General features: G+C 42.2%; 1 protein-coding gene across 1 annotated transcript; it reads right to left on the bottom strand.

Annotated features, from left to right (window-relative positions):
• Window positions 1-3,735: 3,735 nt before the first annotated feature.
• Window positions 3,736-25,708, bottom strand: LOC140186891 (electron transfer flavoprotein regulatory factor 1-like). The gene is made up of 3 exons (XM_072241619.1): window positions 25,638-25,708; window positions 21,847-21,930; window positions 3,736-4,504 (listed from the first exon to the last, which is right to left on the bottom strand). The coding sequence occupies exons 2-3, from the start codon at window positions 21,889-21,891 to the stop codon at window positions 4,292-4,294; spliced, it is 258 nt and encodes an 85-aa protein (XP_072097720.1). The 5' UTR covers window positions 21,892-21,930; window positions 25,638-25,708; the 3' UTR covers window positions 3,736-4,291.
• Between the last annotated feature and the right edge of the window lie 34 nt (window positions 25,709-25,742).

The following is a 25,742-nucleotide window of genomic DNA, read 5'->3' as shown; positions in this document are numbered from 1 at the left end:
ACACCAATATTTCTCCCTTGTAGCAGCAATGTCCATCTAGCAATTCTGTTTTGGCTTACTGAACCATCTTTAATCCTTCCATCTAAAGTAATTGTATGGGGGTGTGTTCTGTCAGTATTGTAAGTGGACTATGTCCACTATGTAGGCGAAATGTTATGTCGCCCAGACAACTGCTAACAAAGTGTTTTTCCCCGTTCTACTGGTGAGAGCATGCGTGATGCATACGCTACTTGTCTTAACTTGCCATGTGTCTCCTGTGAGAGCACTGCTGAGAGGGTGGTATCACCTCCAATGAGAATGGCTCATTTAGATTTGGGGTTTTTAGAGCAGGCGCAGTGGCCAATGCTTGCTTCAGAGCTTTGATGGCCTGGCTGTGGTCTGATTTCCATCCCCACACCCAACATTCTTTTTCAGTAACCCCATTAAAGGAGCTGCCTTAGTGGAAAATCCGTCAGTGTGATCCGGACAGTATCCTAGCAGCCCCAGAAAGGACCGTAGCCCTTGCAGGTCTCAGGGGATAGGCAGTTTCATAACCGATTCTACTCATTGCTTATGAATTTTTCTTTTTCCTAGTGTCAAGGTCATTCCCAAATAAGTGACTTCTTGTTTCATCACCTGTGCTTTTTTAAACATTTACCTTTCGTCCCAATGCATGTAATAATTGGAGCAGTTCTGTTAATAGCTGATAATGTTCCTGCTTGGGTTCAGTCTGCAGTATGTCATCTATGTATTGTACCAAGCACTCAAGGTTTGAAAACTGTTTTAACCCTTCCCCTAAGAGCTGAAATATAGATGGGGAATTATGGAACCCCTGTGGCAGGGCAGTCCATGTATACTACTGTCCCTGAAATATAAATGCAAACTCATTCCAGTGGGATAGACCAAAATCCATTATGTCTAAAACTGTGAACCATTGTGCTCTTTCATTCTATTTGACCACTGCCTCTGGGTTAGTTGCTACAGTTGGGGTTACTTAAATCAGCTCTTGATAGTCTATTGTCAACTTTCAACTACCATCTAGTTTCCTCACTGGCCATATGGGTGAGTTATTAGCGGAGGCTACCGGCCTCAGTAACCCTTGTTGTACTAGACTCTGTATTACCTTACTGACACCTTCCTTAGTGTTTTTTTTTGGGAAACCCGTATTGCTTCTGTGGTTTGGGGACTGGACCTTGAATGTACACACTGCTAGCCATCAGTGATCAGGCTTGGTTGGCAAGAACAAATTAAAACAAGGCAGGGGCAAGCAGAGTGGCCATCATTGGAGTGGACAGTGTTAGAGTGGGGATTCTGAGGTTTTAGCTCTTAGAGGTTGCAAGGAGAAGCTTGAGTGTGAGAAAGCGAAAGCTGTAGGTCGATTTTTCCCCCCACAGTTTATTTATCCTTATTCCTTCTTTATATTTTATTTGCTCAGTTAGAACAGTAGGGATGACAGGCAAAACCACTCTTGTGGGATGTGAGAAGGCAGTGACCCTGACAAGTGCATCTTGCTGCAGCTTCTAACACTCCACATTAAGGAGTCGGAACTGGATAAACCCCAGATCATTCGGGAGGCTGAGGGAGTATAGAGGTAGAGACATATAGAGGTAGTTACACCCAAAATGCAGGACACAGGAAACTGGGTGACATTCAGGAAGGAAAAGGCCAATGCAGAGTACCCCTGTGGCTTTCCCCCTCAACAACAGGTAAACCAATTTAGATACTATTGGAGGGGTGACCCAGCAGAGAAAAATTGCAGTGGCCAGGTCTCTGGCACTGAATTTGGCTCTGTGACTCCGAAGGGAAGTGGGGAGAAGAGGTGAGCTGCGGTGATATGAGATTTGTTGGTTCAGGGAACAGAAAGGGGGTTCTGTGGATGAGAACAAGATTCCCAGATGGTATGTTACCTCTTGCATGCTAGGGTCCGGGACATCTTAGGTCGAGTCCTCAGCATTCTTAAGTGGGAGGGGCAACAGCCAGAGGTCATGGTCTATGGAGGGACCAATGTCAGAGGTAGGAAGAGTGATGAGGTTCTGCAAAGTGAGTTCAGGTGCTAAGTAAAGGACAGGACCTCCAGAGTCGTGATCTTGGGATTGCTATCTGTGCCCTATGCTAGTGAGGCCCGAAATAGGAAGATTAATACGTGGCTAAGGAGTTGGTGTAGGAGGGAGGGCGTAAGATTTTTGGATTTTTGGCTTTCTTCAAGGGAAGGTAGGACATGTAGTGAAGAGATGGATGGCACCTAGTGCTGCATGGGAGGGTTTAAACTAGAGCTGTAGGGGGATGGTAGTAGAGAAGTTGTGGAGACAGATGTTAAGACCTCAGAAAACATCAAGAATCAAAGGATTAAGCATGGTGCGAATAATGTCCTGAGCTGCGTATTTGTCAATGCAAGGAATATTGTAGGAAAGGCAGATAAGCTCAGGGCATGAATCAACACTTGGCATTTTGACATTGTAGCCATTAGTGAGACTTGGTTGCAGGAGGAGCAGGACTGGCAGCTCAATATTCTAGGGTTCCACTGTTTTAGACGTGACAGAGTGGGAGGGATTAAAGGAGGAGGTGTGGTGTTACTAGCCAGGAAAACTGTCACAGCGATGCTACGTTGGACAGACTGGAGAACTCGTCTAGTAGAGCATTATGGAGGGAACTGAGAAATAAGTTCAAGTCAATGGGGCTATATTACAGACCACCCAAAATCCCTAGAGAGATGGCAGATTGCTGTAAGATACATAGGCTTGTTATAGCAGGTGATTTTTACTCGACACATATTGACTGGTACTCCCATTCTGTAAAAGGACAAGATGGAATAGAGTTTGCCAAATGTATTCAGAAAAGTTTCCTTAATCAGTATGTAGAAGTCTCTGCGAGACTGTGTGTGATACTTGATCTACTATCAGGTACTGAGATAGGGCAGGTGACAGAAGTTTGTGTAGGGGAACACTTTGCATTTAATCAATGCACACAAAATGCTGGAGGAAGACAGCAGGCCAGTCAGCATCGATGGAAAAGAGAAACATTCAATGTCGCAGGCTGAGACCCTTCATCAGGACTGGGAAAAAAAGATAAGAAGAAGATGAGGGGGAAGGGAGGAAGAAGTACAAGGAGGTAGGTGATAGGTGAAACCGGGAGAGGGGAGGAGTGAAGTAAAGAGCTGGGAAGCTGATAGGTGAAGGGCTGGAGAAGGGGGAATCTGATAGGAGAGGGTTGAAGAAAAGGAAGGGGGAGGAGCACCAGAAGGAGGTGATGGGCAGGTAAGGAGCTGAGGTGAGAGGGGGAAACAGAAATGGGAATGGAGAAGTGGGAGACAGTTACTGGAAGTTTGAGAATTGGTGTTCATGCCATCAGGTTGGAAGCTACCCAGATGGAATATAAGGTGTTGCTCCTTCAGTCTGAGTGTGGCCTCATTGCAACAGTAAAGGAGGCCATGGACTGACATGTTGGAATGGAATGGGAAGTAGAATTGAAGTGGGTGGCTACGGGAAGATCCCACTTTTTTCTGGCTGACGGAGCATAGATGCTCATCAAAGTGGTCTCCTAATCTACGTTGGGTCTCACTGATACACAAGAGGCCTCACTGGGAGCACCGGACACAGTATATGACCCCAACAAACTCACAGGTGAAGTATCGCACCATTAGGCTTCAACAAAGCCCACTCAGTTTTCTACAGTATCAAAACTGCCAAAGCAAGAAATTGCATTTGTGTAGTAACTTTCACACTATTTAGCTGTATCAATAAAATATAAACAAATACATAAAAATTAATCATTAATGTTTAATGAAAATTTGTTTACCCGCTGCATTTTAAATGCAGTAAATTGTTTTAAGTGTTGCCACTGATTGCTACATTTTACTGACCACACTTGCAGCAGCTGTGTATCTTGTGATTTTAGCAAATTTCAATATTGTTCTATTAGTAATTGTACCTTTAAAGTGGTTTATCCTTTTAGATATCAATAGAATTCAAAGTAAGTTGCAATCTATCAGCAATAAGACCCATTCATTTTAAAACAGTGCTTGAATTTTCAGATTGTAACAATTTGTTACAATAATTTGCTGGGTTCCACACACAGCAGACCCCTTAACAACAGAAAGCTTATTGATCTGGCTGGCTACTCAGCAGATGTAATTCTTCCATTTCAAGGATGTTAGTTGAATCATGAAGTTCTACACTACTTGGCTCTTAAGTACACCATAAGTGATTAGTAGATTCAAGTGCATCTGTGAATTACAGGTAATATGCCTGTTGATCATAGAATCACAAAGCTGTGGCAACAGTACATTCTGGAAGTCAACAGTAGTGTTATAAAGTCAGTCAGTATTCTCTTCATAGCGTTGTTTCATTGCTCTGTATTTCCTAAGATAATACAAAGCTTCAAGTTCCTTTATCACAAACTGCCCCCTTGCTATTAGTTCCTTGATTTTCTCAGGATCTGTAACATCTTTGTTTTTCATGAAAGTCTTCTTAAGATGATCCCTGAAGTAATCTGCTCCTTTTGGGTATTCTTTGCCAAGGTACAGCAGCTGTAAGGCAAAATATTGAATTAACTCTAGATGAAAAGTTCATTTTTCAACTTTTAATGTATTTAAAGAACTTTGATCAACTTCCCTGTAATTAATGTACCTGTTGTGTATGTGGCCTGTTTACACAACTATATTATTAATAACAATGCTGGAGACAGGAACTAAGTTTCCATGGTTCTTTACTGGTAGAGTCCGAACTTTAACACACACGTACAGATCAATACGTGCCTAATAGCACATTCGATGACGTGTTACTAGAACATAAAGTAGTCCCTTATTATACAGTACACTCCTCTCCTTTTATTTTAACAGTGTATCAACTATTGTTTTTACTAGGGCACTATGCTAAATAAATATGTTTACCCTTAACATACAAATGCCTACCATTTGTTTATTTAGTAACTTAATAATATCAAATTATAACAAAATAACGTAATAATATCAAATTATAACAAGCCTTTTTTTTACCTTTGGTCTAAGACCCATTTATAACTCAAGTCTCTTGGGGGGGGGGGTCTTCTCTGCCTCTCCGGGTAACGTCTGTCACTAAACTTGTTTGTTTTAATATAAATTTCCATATAAAAGTCATGAAAAGTTGACCTCTGAGCATAGGGAGTTACGAAGATGTGCACCTCCAACTTGCTAAGAGTTCTAGGCAGCAGATCGCCTCCGTATAATGAAGACTCCTTTGTGCAGCTGTCCTAGATATATACGTATCTTTGTGCTATCACTTGTCTTCCTTACCCATATCTCATTTGTTCCAACTGAGCTAATTACACAGCCAATCTTCGTATTGTCCTTAGATTCCAAATAGATAGTGTCATGTGTGACGCCAAGCAGAGCTACCGGGTGGATGGTGCTAATGAGAGAGATAACAGAAGACAATGGAGAAACATTCAAAATGCTAATAAGAGAGATTAACGAGAAAGAAACACAATTCAGATATTGACAGACTGTTTGTTGAACCTTAACTGTTTGAAGTTTGATGGACAGGTGATACCCCAGCAGGGGGATAGAAAGAGCAGGTTTGCTAAGGCACGAGACACGCCACGAGACCCTGGAAAGAGCAGTGTGCCCTCCACAAGCTACTGGGAGTTTGGAGGACTGGTTTGCGGGAATTGGTCGGAGGCTCACAGGGTGTAAGGGTATGATTGGTGGGAACCTGGTGTGTGTGTCCATCCTTGCCTGGGTGCCGGGTTCACCGTGGAAGAACGATTGTATCCGGAACGGAGGGGTCACAGTCGATAACCACAGCGGGATCAGAAGACATCAAAAGGTCTGCCCGAAACCAACTACATCTCTCACTCCCTCTCTCTCTCCAACGGTACAACAGCGATTACTTCGAACTGCACTAAGCTGAACTGAGCTCTGCTTCACTTAAGACTGATCATTTTACCCCTAGACTGCGATAGAGCTTGGTTGATTCCTATTACCCTATTTCTGTGTATATGTGTGTATTATCATTGCTAACCTGCTACATTTATATCCTTGCGGTTGTGTACCGTATTACTTATTTCTTTAATAAAACTTTATTAGTTCCTAGTAATCCAGACTCCAACGAGCGTTCCATTTCTGCTGGTTTGGCAACCCAGTTACGGGGTATGTAACATAAGTGGGGATCTCGTCTGGGATCTTGAATGCCAAAATTGGGACTGGGTAAATTGATTGGGTTAAAATTCCCGAACGGAAAAAAAAGGGCAAACAGCAGAAATGGAGATTGAGGAATTTCTAAAGGCCCCAACCTTGGAGGCATTAGAGGATGCCAGGAAATCAGAATTGGTGACTGTTGCCAAATGGTTGAACCTTTTTAAGGGGAAGCCGACAATGAGGAGAGCGGAGATGCACAGAGCTATCGTTGAGCATTATGTATCTGAAGGTGTGTTTCCCCACGGGGAGCTGGAGGTGGTGTCTATGAGCAAACCTGGTGGAGAAGCAGTGCAGCTGCAGATGGAAAAATTAAGACTCGAGCACGAGTTCCGAGCAGTTAGAATGGGAAGAGAGAGTAAGGCAGTTAGAACGGGAGGAGAGAGAGAAGGAAAGGGAGCTGGAGCTTGAGAAGTTAAGGATGTCACTAATAAAGGGCCAAATGCCGAACCAAGGTGGAGGGTTCAGGGCGACCCAGGAGGTTAGGTTGGTTCACCCATTTGACGAGGCCGATATTGATCGGTACTTTCTGCATTTTGAAAAAGTCGCTGCAAGTCAGGACTGGCCGAGGGATAAGTGGGCTGTTTTGCTTCAGAGCGTACTTAAGGGGAAGGCTCAACAAGCTTACTCAGCGTTGTCAGCAGAAGATGCCCAGAGGTATGATGTGGTGAAAGAGGCTATACTCAGGATTTATGAGTTGGTCCTGGAGGCATACCAGCAAAGGTTCCGGAATGTGAGGAAGCAGTATTTAGAGTTTGCCCGTGAGATGCAGATGTATTGTGAGCATTGGTGCGCCTCGAAAGGGGTCACTGGGAATTATGACAGACTGCTACAGCTAATACTGATTGAGCAATTTAAAGGTTGTGTCCCTGAAGGTATGAGACCCTATCTAGATGAGAAAGAGGCAGAAACCTTAGCTGCAGCTGCTAAGTTAGCGGATGAGTATGCGTTAACACACAAAGCAAAGTTTACCCCGAGTAAGAGCTACCAGAAGGGTAGTCGAGAGGGCGGAGAAAGTCCGCCGGAAAAGCCAGAAAGTAAGCCGGGGACTAGTGAGAAGGATAAGGAAGACAGGAAGCAGTTTGGTAGGAAGTCTCTTGGTACGTATGCTATAATTGTAGGAAAGCTGGTCTCATTGTGTCCAGGTGTTTTGCCCCAAAGAAGGAGACAGGGAAAGGAAAAACGACGACTCCGACTGGCTGTATTGAGCCGGCAAACAAACCGCTAGGGGAGGAGAGGTCTGATAGAGTTCAGGAAGGGCGCAAGAAGTTTATTTCCGCCGGATTGGTTTTGGTGAAGGAGGGGTCAAACCCAGTTCCAGTACGGATCTGGAGAGACACTGGGGCTTGTCAGTCATTGATCTTAAGGAGGGTGTTAGACTTTAGTGCAGAGACCGAGACTGGGGAGGTCAGTGTGATAAAAGGCATTGGGAAAGGGACTGAAGCAGTACCTTTGCACCAGATACACCTAAAAAGTGACTTGGTCTCCGGACCGGTCACGACAGGGGTGAGGCCTGAATTACCGATAGAAGACGTGGAGGTCTTACTCGGTAACGACCTTGCAGGTGGAGATGTGTACCCAGCAGTAAAGCTGACGAGCAAGCCTGCCAGGACTGAGGACCTGACCGTGGATTCACAGGTTTATCCCATTTGTGCAGTAACTCGGCCAATGTCCAGAAGGGCTGCCGAAGCAAATGTAGATTTAGCTGAGACGTTTTTACCAGCCTTGTACCAGGAGAGGTTAGAAAGTAAGAAGAAGGAGCATAGTGGAGCGGAAGGAAGTGAGGGAGTTGAGGTAGATTTATCATTAGCGAGGGAGGAATTTATACAGGCACAGGAACGAGACGAGAGCTGATGGTTTTGACGGAGACAGCTCTCTCCGAAGCAGAGATAAATAGGGAACAAGTGGGCTATTATGTGAAGGAGGAAGTACTGATGACGAAGTGGAGACCAAGTACCGTGCCCGCAGATGAGGAGTGGGGGGTGGTACACCAGGTGGTAGTGCCGAATATTTATAGGAACGAGATTTTTTAACCTGGCCCACAAGATACCCCTCGATGGACATTTTGGGGTGAGGAAAACAGTCGATAGAATTATGAAAGAGATTTACTGGCCGAACATGAGGAAGGATATTATTGAGTATTGTAGACATAAGCCGACCTAATTAGTACGTATTAATATGCTAAAAGCTTACCACGATCAGAAAGCAGATCTAGTCGGTGTTATCACGAAAATTAATGAGGCTGGGGTGCCAAATGATAAGGGGAAAACCCATCTTGAAAAGATAAATATGGTGCCAACCACATGGGAGAACTCTATTGTTTTGGCCAACTTTGCTGATAAGGTCTCTCACTTAACTCCTGAACAGATTGAGCCGCTGATAAAGCTAATTAACCGGCATGCAGATGTATGTCCGGATGTCCTGAGGCGATGCAAGGGGACGGTACATGATGTTGTCGTTACATCAGATCAGCCTATTAAGCAACACCCCTATAGGATGAACTTGGAGAAGGGAAAGCTATTGGAGAAAGAAATTGAACACATGCTAGCCACAGGTATTATTAGGCCATCCAAATTGGAATGGGCTTCTCCCTGTGTTGTTGTCCCGAAACCCGAAGGGAGCATACGATTCTGTACAGATTACAGAAAGGTAAACGCCATCACAAAAACTGTTGCGTACCCCATCCCAAGGGTAGACGATTGCATCGATAGAGTGGGGAGAGCTAAGTACATCATCAAGATCGATTTGCTGAAAGGGTACTGATGCGTTCCTTTAACCGACCGGGCTAGAGAAATCTCAGCATTTGTCACTCCATCCATGTTATACGAGTATAATGTTTTACCTTTTGGCATGAAGAACGCCCCAGGGACCTTCCAAAGGATGATTAATTCAGTGATAAAAAGGTTAAAGAACGCAGAAGCGTATATTGACGATTTAGTGCTCTGGAGTGACACGTGGGAGGAGCACATTGTGGCAGTAGAGGAACTGTTTAAACGGCCGTCTGAAGCCAACCTGACAGTGAACCTCGTGAAAAGTGAGCTCGGCCACGCTAAGGTCACTTATCTGGGGTATGTGGTAGGACAGGGGCAGCTGGACCCGATGCAGGCTAAGGTGCGGGCTATCTCTGAAGTTCCCAACCCAACGGACAAGAGAGCCCTGAGAAGGTTCTTTGGGATGGTGGGGTACTATCGGAAGTTTTGCAAAAACTTTGCGAATATTACCCTCCCTCTTACTAAGTTCTTGCCGAAAAATGCGAAGTTTGTGTGGAACCACCTTTGTCAACAAGCCTTCGAGAGTCTGAAGGCGATTCCGTGTCACCACCCTGTATTGAATGCGCCTGACTTTTCAAAACCCTTCTCCCTAGCAACAGATGCTAACGACGAAGCGACAGGGGCGGTGTTGTTGCAGACAGACAAAGAGGAGATTGAACACCCAGTGGCTTATTTTTCTAAGAAGTTTAATGTCCATCAGAGAAATTATTCCACTGTGGAGAAGGAATTACTGGCAATCATACTGGCATTACAACATTTTGAGGTTTATATTTGTCCGGCACGGAAACCACTGATAATCTACACTGATCACAATCCATTAGTGTTTTTGGCCACAATGAAGGATAAAAACAAATGCTTATCAAGTTGGAGCCTGGTATTACAGGAATTTGATATTAAGATAAAACATATAAAAGGAACTGACAATATGATTGCTGATTGTCTGTCAAGGTGTTAAAACTTAAAGTTCTCTGTATTAGCTGAATAGCTGATGACTACCTGTATATTAGGGTGTATCTTATAATGTGCATTCATGCCCATAATTTTTACCCCGTAAAAATCCTTTTAAGGGTGGGGGTGTCATGTGTGATGCCAAGCAGAGCTACCGGATGGATGATGCTAATGACAGAGATAACAGAAGACAATGGAGAAATATTCAAAATGCTAATAAGAGAGAAAAGAGAGATTAACGAGAAAGAACCACAATTCAGGTATTGACAGACTGTTTGCTTTGAACCTGATCTGTTTGAAGTTTGATGGACAGGTGACACCCCAGCAGGGGGATAAAAACAGCAGGTTTGCTAAGGCACGAGACACGCCACGAGACCCTGGAAAGAGCAGTGTGCCCCCACAAATTGGTGGGAGTTTGGAGGACCAGTTTGCGGGAATTGGTCAGAGGCTCACAAGGTGTAAGGGTACGATCGGTGGGAACCTGGGATGTGTGTCCGCCCTTGCCTGGGTGCCCGGTTCACCGCGGAAGAACGATCGTATCCGGAACAGAGGGGTCACAGTCGGTGACCACAGCGGGATCAGAAGACATCAAAAGGTCTGCCCGACACCAACTGCATCTCTCACTCCCTCTCTCTCTCCAACGGTACAACAACAGCGATTACTTCGAACTGCACTAAATTGAACTGAACTCTGCTTCACTTAAGACTGATCATTTTACCCCTAGACTGCGATAGAGCTTGGCTGATTCCTATTACCCTATTTCTGTGTATATGTGTGTATTATCATTGCTAACCTGTTACATTTATATCCTTGCGATTAGTGTACTGTATTACTTATTTCTTTAATAAAACTTTACGAGTTCCTCGTAATCACAGACTCCAACGAGTGTTCCATTTCTGCTCCTTTGGCAACCCAGTTACGGGGTATGTAACAACAGCCTGACCTTTATGATACCATCTCTTATCGTAATATAACTTTCCATCTTCTATTTGTGCTTCATATCTTTGTGCTGGTGATTCAGCAGGAGTGCTGGGAAGATGCTCAGGAGAAGACAAGGGATGCTGGTGTTTTCAGAAATTTAAGCTTATTGAGTTTACAGATCTTCTATTATCTGTTCATCTGTGAACAAGTAATTTAACTGTGCAGGTGCAGATTTTCCTCTTTTGTCTGTAATTGGAACAGGGTCATTAGGTCTCCTCCTTAGTTTCCTAGTCATTATTGGCTTTACCTCCATAGAATCTCCTGTGAGTTCCATTGTTAGCCTCTCATTCTCAATCATCTTTTTCTTTTCTTCTAACTCAATCTTTTTATCTTCAAATTCCTTCACTGCTGCTTTCTTCTCTTTAATATAATCCCTTTCCACTTGTCCTGTTCCCCGTTGCAGAAAAAGCTCTGCATTTCATATTCTTTCCTTGTATTGTTGATCTAGTTTCTTCAACTTTTTCTGATACTCCTGCAAAGTGCCTTCCTGTAACTGCTGTAGCTGTCTTTTGAGAGATGTCAATTTCTCCTGGTACATCTGCTCTTTTACTTCCAGGTAGTCTTATCTTTATCTGAGTCACGGCCACGGATACTGCATTTGTCCTCATCTTCAACGCTGTCTAGCTCCTCCTCGTCGTTGTAATAGTCGACAATGGGTGAGAGGAGAGCTGCAGACATCTTCCCCGTCGAGCTGCCCTCCTTTGTTGACACATCTAGTTCTTTGATGGCGTGGCAATCCGACTGGATTTTCCAGAGCCGTTCACGTCCCAGCAACAGTGGTCCTCCATTTTTCAGTACATAGAGGTTCAGCTGCTGTGTTTTGTCTCTGTAGGTCATGGTCACTTTAATTTTACCTTTGGGACGCACTTTCTGTCCTGTGCAAGTTTTTAGCAGTAGTTTAGTTCGTTTCAGAGGTATGTGAGAAAACAGTCGTTTGTAGTCGTGTAGAGATCACTGTTAAAGCTGAGCCTGTGTCCAACTCCATTTTCAGTCTCACGCCCACCACTTGTGGAGTGATCCTTATTACTCTCCGATCATCTGTTCCTTTCACGCTGTGAAGTTGCAGACAAGACAATTCACTTTCGTCTGAGTCCTTTTCATCAGAACTGCTTTCTTCCATCTTGTGTACATTGTTGTGTTTTCCTTTCTGGGGTTTCTTGTTTCTCTGTATTTTGTCCTTTTTCTGCTGTTTACTAGCTTTGCAAACTCTGCCAGTGTGGCCCTAATAGTGCATTCAACTAGTGATACAGTACTGATTGCTTTCTGCTCCTTATTCCAGATAAATAGTGGGAGAATTACTTAGCAGTAAAAGACTTCTATTCACATAACTATGGGCGGAATGGTTACATCTGGGTGAAGTTTACAAGAAAGTGAAGGATATGTATTATGTTTGGTGTGAGATCGCAATCTCAAATTATATAAACCGCTTCCCAGGACCCTGCTTCCTGGGACATCTCGGATTGAGTCCATAGCTTTCTTAAGTGGAAAGATGACCACCCAGAGGTCGTGGTCCACGTTGGTAGCAATGATATGGGTAGGAAGGGTGATAAAGTCCTGCAAAGTGTGTTCAGGGAGCTAGGTACTAAGTTAAAGGGCAAGACATCTAGGGATGTGGTAAGACCACAAGATATCAAGATAAGAGCAGAATTAGGCCACCTGGCCCATTGAGTCTGCTCCATCATTCCATCATGGCATATTTATTATCCTAGTCAACCCCATTCTCCTGCCTTCACCCCATAACTTTTGATTCTCTTTCTAATCAAGAATCTGTTGACCTCCGTTTTAAATATACCTAATGACTTGGCCATCTGTAGCAATGAACTATACAGGTTTACCTACCTCTGGCTATCTCTGTTTTAAAGAAATGTCCTTCTATTCTAAGGCAATGCCCTCTGGTCCCAGACTCTTCCACATCCACTCTACCTAGGCCTTTCAATGTTAGACAGGTTTCAATGAGATGCCACCCACATACTTCTAAACTCCATAGATACAGGCCCAGAGCCAAACACTCCCCATACATTAACCTTTAATTCCTGAGATCATTCTTGTGAACCTGCTCCGGACTCTCTCCAATACCAGCACAATTTTTCATAGATACACGGCCTAAAACTGCTCACAGTGCTCCAAGTGCAGTCTGTCCAATGTCTTATAAAGTCTCAGCATTACATCCTTGCTTTCATCTTCTAGTCCTCTTGAAATGAATGCTAACATTGCATTTAATATTTCAGTAATATTTGAATAATACTGTAAATATATTGTTTGAGTAAGCATTCTTTATTTGTTTACATAATACATTATTGGTTATATACAAGAAGTAATTGAATGGTATACAGCGGCATGCAAAAGTTTGGGCACCCCAGTCAAATTTTCTGTTACTGTTATGACCAAGTTATCAGAAGATGCCGATAAGAGAGATAAGCGAGAGACAAATGGGGGGAACATTCAAAATGCTAATAAGAAAGAGACGAGAGGGATTAACGAAAAGGAGACACAGTTCCCAGTATTGTCAGAGACTGGTTGCTTTGAACCTGAACTGTTTGAAGTTTGATGGACAGGCGATACCCCAGCAGGGGGATAAAAGGAACAGGTTCGCTAAGGCAAGACACACCATGACACCACGAGATAACGAGACCCTGGAAGTGCGGTGTGCCCCCACAAGTTGGTGGGAATTTTGGAGGTCTGGTCGTGGGACCAATCATAGACGCACAGGGTGAGACGGTACGATCGGCGGGAACCTGGTGTGTGTGTCCACCCTTGCCTGGGTGCCGGGTTCACCGCAGAAGAACGATTGTATCCGAACGGACGGGTCACAGTCGGTGACCTCAGAAGACATTAAAAAGGGCTCGCCCAAAAGCTAACTGCGAGGAATATCAAAGGTCTGTTTGAATCCGATTTGAATATCATCATTCGCTCTCTCTCTCCCCAATGACACAACAGCGATTACTGTGAACTGAAACTGAACTGAACTCTGTGTCACTTGAGACTGATCATTTTACCCCTAGACTGCGATAGAGCTTGATTGATCCTATTATCCTAGTTCTGTGTACATGTGTGTTTATTCATTGCTAACCTGTTGCATTTATATCCTTACTATTAGAGTACTGTGTTACTTATTTCTTTAATAAAACTTTCTTAGTTCCAGTAATCCAGACTCCAACTAAGTGGTCCATTTCTGCTGGTTTGGCAATCCAGTTACGGGGTACGTAACACTGTAAATAGTTAAGTGAGTAGAGATGAACTGATCTCCGAAAGTCATAAAGTTAAAGATGAAACATTCTTTTCAACATTTTAAGCAAGATTGGTGTATTATTTTTGTTTTGTACAATTTTAGAGTGAAAAAAAAGAAAGGAGCACCATGCAAAAGTTTGGGAACCCCAAGAGATTTGAGCTCTGATAACTTTTACCAAGGTCTCAGACCTTAATTAGCTTGTTAGGACTATAGCTTGTTAACAGTCATTGTTAGGAAAGGCCAGGTGATGCAAATTTCAAAGCTTTATAAATACCCTGACTCCTCAAACCTTGTCCCAACAATCAGCAGCCATAGGCTCCTCTAAGCAGCTGCCTAGCACTCTGAAATTAAAATAAATGATGTCCACAAAGCAGGAGAAGGTTATAAGAAGATAGCAAAATGTTTTCAGGTAGCCATTTCCTCAGTTCGTAGTGTAATTATGAAATGGCAGTTAGCAGGAATGGTGGAGGTCAAGTTGAGGTCTGGAAGGCCAAGAAAACTTTTCGAGAGAACTGCTCATAGGATTGCTATAAAGGTAAATCAAAACCCCGTTTGACTGTAAAAGACCTTCAGGAAGATTTAGCAGACTCTGGAGTGGTGGTGAACTGTTCTACTATGCAGCGACACCTGCACAAATATGACCTTCATGGAAGAGTCATCAGAAGAAAACCTTTCCTGCGTCCTCACCACAAAATTCAGCATCAGAAGTTTGCAAAGGAACATCTAAACAAGCTTGATGCATTTTGGAAACAAGTCCTGTGGACTGATGAAGTTAAAATAGAACTTTTTGGCCACAATGAGCAAAGGTATGTTTGGAGAAAAAAGGGTGCAGAATTTCATGAAAAGAACCCCTCTCCAACTGTTAAGCACGGGGGTGGATCGATCATGCTCTGGGCTTGTGTTGCAGCCAGTGGCACGGGGAACATTTCACTGATAGAGGGAAGAATGAATTCAATTAAATACCAGCAAATTCTGGAAGCAAACATCACACTGTCTGCTAAAAAAAAAAAGCTGAAGATGAAAAGAGGATGGCTTCTACAACAGGATAATGATCCTAAACACACCTCAAAATCCACAATGGACTACCTCAAAAGGCGCAAGCTGAAGGTTTTGCCATGGCCCTCACAGTCCCCCAACCTAAACATCATCGAAAGTCTGCGGATAGACCTCAAAAGAGCAGTGCATGCAAGATGGCCCAAGAATCTCACAGAACAAGAAGCCTTTTGCAAGGAAGAATGGGCAAAAATCTCCCCAACAAGAATTGAAAGACTCTTAGCTGGCTACAGAAAGCGTTTACAAGCTGATACTTGCCAAAGGGGGTGTTACCAAGTACATGCAGGGTGCCCAAACTTTTGCTTCAGGCACTTTTCCTTTTTTGTTATTTTGAAACTGTAAATCTTGCTTAAAATATTAAAGAAATGTGTCATCTTTAACTTTATGCCTTTTGGAAATCAAGTCACCTTTTACTTGCTTAGCTATTCACAGTAACAGAAATTTTAACCAGGGGTGCCCAAACTTTCGCAAAACACTAAGTTATTATGCCACCACATCATATATGAGCAACTCATTAAAAACAGGAAAAGAAAAATGAAGCAGGCAATTATCCAATATCCTGTGTTTTTCTTTTGATTAGTTTCTGGAATTACAAAACATAACAGTGGTAACAAGGAAGTTTTAAAATACCTGTTGAAGTGCAGCACGCTTTAATTCGGAAGGGGATAGAGACATTCAAGTAATAAAAAGAGCTAGAAAATGGACAAAATTAACAAACAACAAGTACAGCCACAGTTCTTTAGCAGACAGTAATAGGTGATAATAATAAATTTAAAAAACAGAAATGGCTAGCTACATTGGAAAGATAGACGCGTTCAACTGTACAACAGATGACAGAGTGTATTCTCAGTGAACTGAGCAATTTTTTGAAGCAAATAAAATAGCCGATGAGTACAGAGTGCCGGTTTTGTTGAGTGCATTGGGTGAAAATGCAACAAAGTATGACACATTCAAAGAGCATGTCGGGCAGACAAAAATAAATGGACTGCACAGGGAAGAGAAAAAGATAAAAAGGTGTGGTTTCAAAAAGAGTACTAATCTACAAGCTGTTGATGAAAAATTTGATAATGATGAGTGACACAGGTCTGAATAGACTTGAGATATAAAGTGTGAAAACTAACAAGCAAGCAAGCAAATCATAAACCTGAGAAAGCCTGCAGATGCCGGAAATCCAAAACAACACACACAAAATTCTACAGGAACTTAGAAGGTCAGGCAGCATCTATGGAAATGAGTAACAGTCGACGTTTTGGGCTGAGACCATTCTTCAAAGTTGAAATGGAAGGGTGAAGATGCCTGAATGAAAAGCAATATGGCTTACAGCAGAAGTGATGGCCTGGCATTGATCAGCAGATCGGACAACTTGCCATGTACTGTTTGGAATGCCAAGACATGCAGAAGATGCCAAGAGCAGCACCTTTCCATCGCTGAGAATGGCCTGCATTGCCCTTGCAGAGGATTCACATAGATTTTGCCAGACCATTCATGGGCACAAATTTCTTGGTAGCAGTGGATGCAGCTACAAAGTGGCCAGAAGTGTTCCCAATAGCCTCCACTATAGCCTTGCACACTGTTGATGTGTTGATAAGCCTCTTTGCAAGGATTGGTGTTTCAGAACACTTAGTCAGTGACAATGGACCACAATCTGTTGTGGAACAGTTTCAGTCATTGCTGAAAATGAATGGATGCACTGTACCAGCCAGCTATAGTGTACAGCTTGGCAAAAGGGTTGTCCAGAGCCTAAAGTGTGGTCCTGGTGTGGGACTATAGAGATGATCAAAAATGAGTACTTGGAAAGATTAAGGATAGAACTGGACCACTCTCCTACACAGTGGAGATAGTGTCTGATGTCATCTGGAGACATTAAGTGTTATACAAGACTGAATTAAGCCAAAGTCATAAAACCTACTACAGACTGAGTACCGCTTATTCAAAACGCCTAGGGCCGGAAGTGTTTCAGATTTTTAATTTTTTTGGATTTTGGAATATATAATGATAGCTTGGGATTGCCATTATTTCCGATTCTGAATATTGTGCTAACGGTAAGCAGACTTTGTCTTACACTTGTTCATCACGCGGGTACTTTATTACATACCATTAATATAATGAAAATACGATGTGTGCAGGGTAACAAAAGCAGCAGTGCAGCATTGGCAGAATACCTGAGTCAGCTGTTGAACAACAACTAACAACGGCAGGCTTTCAGTCTCCACCTGTGAGCCCATGCTTGGATTACAGTACACTATTTTATTTTTACTTTTTTTCAGGTTTTATGTAAGGAATAAAAACAATCAGCATTATAGACATTCTGGTGCTAGATTTCCGTGATCAGCAAATGCTTTAAAAATTTAATTCCGTGCCTTTTCATAAATTTCTGCAACCAGCCTGCCAGATTAGATAAAGGAGAATTCTAAAATATTCCATGAGTATACTGAGAGTAAAAGGGTAACTGGCGGGAGAGTAGGCTCCCTTAAGAATCAATGTGGTTATCTATGTGTGGAGCTATGGGAAATAGATGAATTCTTAAAGAGTCTATTAGTCAGGATTGACGGTTGAGGAGGCTATGGAAACTAATGAATTTGGGCAAGGCTAGAGTGATATTAAGGCGTATATTAACATTTGAAGGAGGACCTGTTGGAGGTTCTGAAATGCATAAAGTAGATAAGGTCCTCAGGCCTGACCAGGCACTATATATCCTAAGAAGTTATGGTAGGTAAAAGAAGAAATTGGTATAGAATTTTTAACATCATTAGCTGTAAGTGAGGTATGAGAACACTGGAAGATGGGTAATGTGCTTTTATTTATGAAGGACTGTGGGGATAAGTCAGGAATCTCCTGGCTATCAAGCCTTCTATCAGTGATTTATTTGAATTTGGAAAGGCAAGTACTGACTAAGTCTTTGTTCATGGAAAATCATGTTAGCTGAATTTGAGCAAACTATTTTGAAGAGACAACCAGAGGGTGGTGAGGGTAGGGTAGTAGAAGTTGACTATCTGGGCAAGGCCTTTGACAAGATTCTGCACAGTAGGCTGGTTCACAAGGTTAACTCATGTGATACAGGATCAGTTAGCAAATTAGACATATAAAAAAATGGATTGATGGTATAAGGCATAGGGTTGCCTTTCAGATTGGAAGCCTATGACCAGTTGTGTGCTGCATGGATTACTACTGAGTCCTTTGCTGTTTGTCATATATTTTCTCTATTTTAACGACATCCTTTCTATATTCCACTGCAATCTATCTAATAATGTTATTGTTTGGGTAATTATGATGTTGATATGGTAATGATGAAGGAATATAGGGTGGTGTGTGATTTGAAAGCAAACTTAAATGTAATGGTATTCTCATGTAAACTACTGACCTCCTGATCTCCTCCCTCTTATAAACTCCAGTGAATAAAAGGCCAGTTGACTCACACTCTTCTCATAGCACAGTTCTGCAATACGAGCAATCAGTCTGTCAAATCTTTGATGTGCTCTTTGGAATTTAGACTTTTAGGTAAGTAGATCAAAACTTTATATAATATCTAATGTGCCATCTCACCAAGCAGAATACCATTACTACAGTAAGATTCTCTCGCTTCTACACACAAAACCTCTTGCCAATGTAGGCTAACATACCATTTGCCTTAACTGTTTGCTATATCTGCATGTTTGCTTTCAGTGACTTTTATACAAGGATATTCAGATCTTATTGTACATCTGCAGTTCCCAATAGGTCTCTACATTTCTGTCATTCCTTCCTAAACTGGTTAACTTTTTGTTAAGTTGCGTATGCCACGAAGTGCCCACTCAACCCACCTAAATTGCCTTGAAGCCTCTTTGGCCCCTCCTCACAACACGCCAAGTTTCATGCTGTCAGCAAACTTAGGAATATTATTCCGTTCCCTCATTGACAAATATTGTGTGTACTGATCCCAAGCAGTGATCCCTGTGGTTCTTGCTAGTCACTATCTTACATCACAAAAATCAATTTAATCCTACTCTATAACCTGTCAACTAATTTTTGATACCTATTATACTGCATCTGTAAACAACGAAGGGCCTCAGCCTGAAACGTCAACTGTACCTCTTCCTAGAGATGCTGCCTGGCCTGTTGCGTTCACCAGCAACTTTGATGTGTGATACTGCATCCGTATCTATGGTTAGTATAATAAAATCCCACTGGCTTTAACATTGCATTCTAACTTCTTAAGTGAGATTTTATCAAAGATCAACTGAAAATCTAACAGCTGGTTCTCACTTCTCTATTAAACAGTTATCTCCTTTTAAAAACCCCAATAGGTTTGTAAAACACAATCTTTTAATAAATCCATGTTCACACAGTCATTAATATTTCACAAGTGTACTAGTTTATATGCTTTGTAACAGACACTATTGTTTCCCTACCCTAATGATCGATGATCTGTAGATCTCGGTTTTCATGCTCTATCCCTCTTCAAACAGTCATCATCATCATCATCAGCGATCACTCGTAGTAGAGTATGACTCTTCTCCTGGTGGTTGATCTGGTCACTTGCGGGACTTGAGATGACCGAAGAGGCCGATCCGTGACCCACAAGCCTTATCGCAGTGTTGGCAGTTGTAGGTCATTGAAGTGGTGGTGGATGTAGCTGGCTGGACTTCTCCCAGTTTCTCCTTATGTTAAAGCCGCTTAGCCTCAGTGGCACAGTGGAGGTATTCTTCGAGCTGTGCGTACCCTCATAGACAGTCTTCTCCAGCCTTCGCTATGCTGTGCTAATTTCTCCCATCCATTCAGGTTGATGTGGCACTTCCTCAGGTGGGTCTTGGTATTGACTTTGAACCACCTTTTCTGCCGTCCAGGAGTGCGCTTTGCATCCTTGAGTTGGCTGAACAGGAGTCATTTAGGGAGGCGGGAGTCAGACATATGGATTAAGTGGCTGACCCACTGCAGTTGGTGTTGAGTCACGATTGTGGCTATGGAGTTTATGTTAGCTTCCTCCAGGATGCTGGAGTTAGTGTGCCTGTTCTTTCAGCTAACTTTCAGAATCATTTGAAGGCATCTTTGTTGGTAAGTTTCTGGGGATTTTATGTGCCAGCTGTATGTTGTCCATGACTCCACTCCATATAGCAAGGAGGGGACGACTATAGCTTTGTAGACCAGAAGCTTAGTGTTGATCTTGATATCCTGATCTTCAATAATCCTCTTTCTCAGCCTGGCAAATGCTCCACTTGTAAAGCCTATTCTGTGATTTACTTCAAGGTCAATGTTGGCGCTTGAAGAAAGAAGCTTGCTAAGATCTGGGAAATGATCAGTGTTCTCCAGAGGGATGTTGTCAACTTGGATGGCTGGAGGTTTAGGAGCTTGATATAGAGCAGGTTGGTGCAGGATTTGAGTTTTCTTAATGTTTAGATCAAGTCCCAGGAGCTTGTATGCTCCAGCCAAAGCAACCATAATGCACTGTAGATCCTCCTCAGAGTGAGCTACGATGGCGTTATCGCCTGCATATTGCAACTCCATGATGGAAGTAGTTGACACCTTGCACTTCGCCTTGAACCTTTCAAAGTTAAGGAGCCCCTCCCATCTGTCCTGTAGAGAATTTAGACCCCTTGTGGGAGGTATTGGCCTGTGAGGTGAAGAATGGTTGCAATAAAAACAACAGAGTTGGGGCTCCTCTGTTTGACCTCAGTCTTAAACTTGAAAGGTGCTCTTTCAGAGCCACTGTTGCATATCATTGTGTAAGATCTGCAGGATCTTGAGGTATTTCTCTGGCAACAGTAGGGTTATTTGTCACCACCTAAACTGGAGGGACCATTCCATAATTTATAGAAGTTTGAAAGATGACAAGAAATGCATATGCTACTTGCCTGGTTGACTGTGGTTGCTGGAAAAGCTTTTGGACATCTGAAAGTGAGTCATTCCCAGCAATATAACTTGTCAGCTGCTCTACTAACAACAATATGGATGTGGCTGATCCTGCTGGGTCTTAGGGTGGTGACAACGCTCGGCATGTTAAGGGTGACAAATTCAGCCATACTAATGCTGAGTGTTGGGTTAGGTTTAAGTCTCTCTCTTAATGGAAAATGTCATTGCCTTTGTGAATGCTACTAGGCCATTATTAGCCTAAGATGGGGTCTTTCACCAGACAAAAATGGCCTGTATGGCTTTAAGAACATATATCTGGAGTAGTCCACTATGCTATTGTCAGTGAATATTTCACACTACTTCTAGAGGGAATAATCAGGCCTAAGACATTATCCTTCCAGTAACCACAAATGTTCAAAGTCAGGATAATCTTTCTATAGAAAATAACTACTACATATCTTCTAAATTTGTCCCTCTTCTGTGATGAATCAGTTCACAGCTGCTGACAACCAGTCAGCTATCTACCCTTTCTGTGCAGGACTACTAACAGCAGCAAGCCAAGGCACTTTGGAGGAAGGCTGAGGCAATCAGCATTGTCTAACTATCAATCAGCAGTTGTCCCTAGGAATGGTGCAGAACAAATACTGCTGGAGAAAATGAAATAGCGCTGATTATTTATCTTTCCTCAGCTTGATCCAAGGTGAGTAAAACTGAAAGTCTTGCAGCCATTTTAACGCTGACGAGAGTTGGTTAATTTATATCAAGGAGCGAGCTGCAAACTTGCTGAACTACATGACTTGGTTGATCTTGGAGCAGTACATCTACACACTGAATCCTCACCATAAATTCATAGTTAAATGTTGTTACAGAACATAAGCCAGGGAACTTACATTTTTGTACAGCTTTATTACTTCACTTCTTAAAGGATTTGCCATGTTCCATAAAAGGCTTTTTCATCCAAATTTTCAATGATACTGTAACCAAAAACAAAAGCTCAAATTCAGGCATATTAAAAGACATTCTTACATCTGAATCAGAAAATTTACAGTTGACCCCCACGCCAGAATTTTCGCATAGACTCTGCACTGCCAGGTTGCACAACTGGAGAGGCCATCTTTCAGGTGAAACATTATGTCCAATCTGTATTCTCCACTGATGGCGGAAATCTCAAGGTATTGCTTTAACATTGGAAGTTTCCTGACATATTAGACAACGTTTATCTATCAGACATTTCCAATTAATATAAAGTTATTCATCTCCTAGTTGTTTTCAGGAATTTTGCAGTGCACAGATGGGCAATTGTGATTGTCATGGAATAATACTGACTACACTTTAAAAGTCATTTACTAGCCTGTAAAGAACACTCATCATTAAATGCAGCTTCTTTCACAGGTCCTGAAGTACAGTTTTCCTCATTATTTTTGATTAAAGACCAAGACTGTACCTAAAGATAACAGATTTTAGGATGTTGACAAAGGCAGGATGCAAGCTTAATTTTTCAAAATGTCTCTCTTCCCCCTAAGCAGCCAGCTATAGGTTATTGAGAACTTTTTCCAGCTAAGGTGCTGCTAAACCAAATTACCTTCTTACATTATAACCCAAAATTCTTTAAACAAGTGACCTATTCTGTGAAATGTACAATGGATCATCCTCACTGGAGCATATCTTTTGCTCTCCTTCACATTAAGTTTCACAGCCAATCTTCAAAACAAGCAAGGGATCAGAATATACTTACAAAGTCACAGCAAAAATTATCATTTGGCAGAAATTAAATACTTTCTATCAAATAATTTAAGCGAGAAATGTAACTTATCTAAATTTATGATGTTTTAACACTTGGCATTTTTGAGCAATTTGTCATTCCTGACACACTTAAAATGATTTCATTTTCATTGTTCTTTGGCTCCTTGCCTCACCCCTCCAGCCTCCAGTGTCCTGGTAATATCCTCCTTCCCAACAAACACCCACTTTTGATCACCTTCTGCCAATTGCATTCATTAGCTCCTCCTACATTTATAACACTGAAATATTATACATGTTAAATGAGTTCTGTATGTGTATATTGTTAGAATAAAACAATCTAACTTTTATAATTCCTTTGGAGTGTATTAATACAGGTTGAGTAACCCTTATCCGAAAACTCCTAAATTCCCAAATTTTTTTGAGCGCTGACATGACATCACAAATGGAAAATTTCACATCCGTTGGGGAGGTTTCCAGGCGATGCGCAGGTCTCTGTGCACTACAGATGGTTTTGAGAAGTGACCTGCATAAAGTGAAAAATGAAGGTCTCGATCATGTATTGAAAAAGTCTGCGTCAGAGTGAACATATACTGCTTAACGTTATGCTCACCATGAAAACAAGCAAAGATCTATCACGACGAACTGAAAATTGAAGGTAATTGTGAATATTCAGCACGCTGGTTGCAGGAATTTAAGAAAAGGTATGGCATTAAATCTTTAAAGACTTAAAAAATTTTAAAGATAAAGCATTTGCTGATCACGTAACAGCAGAGAAATTCATTGATAAGTTTCCCAACATCGTCACTGATGAAAATCTAACACCAGAACAAGTTTATAATACTAACAAGAGAAAATCTGCAGATGCTGGAAATCCAAGCCACACACACCAATCTATAATACCGTTTGTTTTTATACCTTACATAAAACATAAAAAAAATACAAATACAGTGCACTGTAATCTTTTAATCAAAACACGGCCTTGTAGGTGGAGACTGAAAGCCTGTTGGTAAACAGCTGATTCAGGTATTCTCCTGATGCTGCTGTGCTGCTTTGGTTACCCTGCACACATTACATTAATGGTCTGTAATTTTTTTTTACTGTTCAGTACATACAGTAAGTCTGACAAACAACTGCAAGACTGCTTACTGACGGCACATAAATTCAGAGTCGGAAATGATGGCGATCCTAAGCTCCTTCACTGTATATTCTACAATAAGGGGTATTTAACCGGTATAGATGTTGACTATCAACTGTTACACTACATCATAGAGTGGGCTGGGGAATATTATTCAATGTTAATTATTTCTGTTAATATTCCTCACAGATTGGACTAAATCAATACTAAATCTAAATCAAACAGTAAACAAAGAGAGGAAAAACTCTTTAACTGATTTATTTTATGTTATGAGAGCTTTTGGGAATATTTATGAAAATGCAGCTTTATTTACTGACACTTTTGAATAATATAAAACCAAACCAAAACATTTCTTCAATTACTATCAGTGGATAAAATTGTGACCATCCATTTCTCCGAATTATTCAGGAATTGACGTTGTAATATTGACATCCAAATCACCAGATTTTTTTTAGTTACCATTTCACAAAATACATAGCTTGGTAACTTTGATATTTGCTGACACCATTTTCAATAACTAAATCAGTATTTGGTGATCTGGGATTTCTGGAGTAGTTGTGTGTGTTTGAATGTATTGGTTTTGGTCATCTGTTATTGTACTTTTCCTATGATTTATGAAACTTAAGGATTCACAGACTTTGTGTTCTCTACAGATGTAATTTACTAAAGTTGTTTATTACTGCCACATATATTGAGGAACAGTGAAAACATCTTACAGGTGAATTCATTACAGCAGTGCATCAATATAGTACAAGGTAAAACAAAAACAATGCAGAATAAAGTGTTACAGTTACAGAGAAAGTGCAGTGCCAGTAGACAATAAGGTGCAAGATGATAACAAGGTGAAATGTGAGGTCAGAAGTACATTTATTATACTAGGGAACTGTTCAATTATCTTAAACAGTGGGATAAAGCTGTCCTTGACCTGCTGGTGCATGCTTTCAGAGTTGTTTCTGAAGCAGGGTCTCCACCCAGCACATTGTCTGTTTATTCATTACCATGGATGCTGCCTGATCTGGTGAGCTCTTGCAGCATTTTATGCGTGTTGTTTTGTATCTTCTACTTGATGGGAGGGGAGGAAGAGCGAACGTCCGGGGTGGTTTGGGGTGTTTGATTATGCTGGCCCCTTTACCAAGGCAGAGAGAAATCCAAACAAGAATCCATGGAGGGGATCCTGACGAAGGGTCTCGGCCTGAAACGTCGACTGTACCTCTTCCTACAGATGCTGCCTGGCCTGCTGCGTTCACCAGCAACTTTGATGTGTGTTGCTTGAATTTCCAGCATCTGCAGAATTCCTGTTGTTTGTCCATGGAGGGGAGAGTGGTTTCCGTAACATTTTGAGTTGTGTCCAGAACTCTGCAGTTACTTGTAGTCACAGGTAAAGATAAGACGCCACACCAAGCCGTCATGCATCCAGACAGTACGCTTTCCATGGTGGACAGAACTGCTGAGATCCTCCGACAGTTTGTCTGTTACTCCAGATTAAGTTTCTGTGGTCTCATGTGGCTCCCATTCCTTCTGTTGTGAATGACTGAGCCTCCGGGGCGGAGAATTCCACCACAATTCTCTGTGGTGAATGGCCTGTCCTTATTTGAATCCTAAATGTTTTGATACTGACACTCAACACTGCCCTCCCCACCCAAGGACTTGACTGCTCGGGAAAGCTCGGCGCTCGCAGCACAAAGCCGTTCCATCTCCCCATCTCCGCTCCCGCACTACAACACCCCCTCGCTCCACAATTACCTACCTACCTCCATCCCTCCCTCCCTGTCCCGGACCACAGCTCTCTCCCTGAACACCTACCGAGACGCGGCGCCCTCACTGCCCTCCAAGTACACCGGAGCCGTAAAGCGGCTGGTCGTAAACCGCCGCATTTCGAGCCTGCGCTGTACGCTCGCACGTTGCCCG

The sequence above is a fragment of the Mobula birostris genome, chromosome 23, assembly GCF_030028105.1.
Source record: "Mobula birostris isolate sMobBir1 chromosome 23, sMobBir1.hap1, whole genome shotgun sequence".
NCBI lineage: Eukaryota > Metazoa > Chordata > Chondrichthyes > Myliobatiformes > Myliobatidae > Mobula > Mobula birostris.
The sequence above is the reverse complement of the archived record's forward strand: the minus strand, read 5'-3'. Positions and strand labels throughout refer to the sequence as shown.

Excerpts from the sequence above, each read along its gene's own strand:
- LOC140186891 (XM_072241619.1), bottom strand. The coding sequence starts at position 21,891 with ATGGCAAATCCTTTAAGAAGTGAAGTAATAAAGCTGTACAAAAAT. Across the intron at positions 4,505-21,846 it reads TAATAAAGCTGTACAAAAAT|CTGCTGTACCTTGGCAAAGA; the intron begins GTAAGTTCCCTG and ends TTTGCCTTACAG.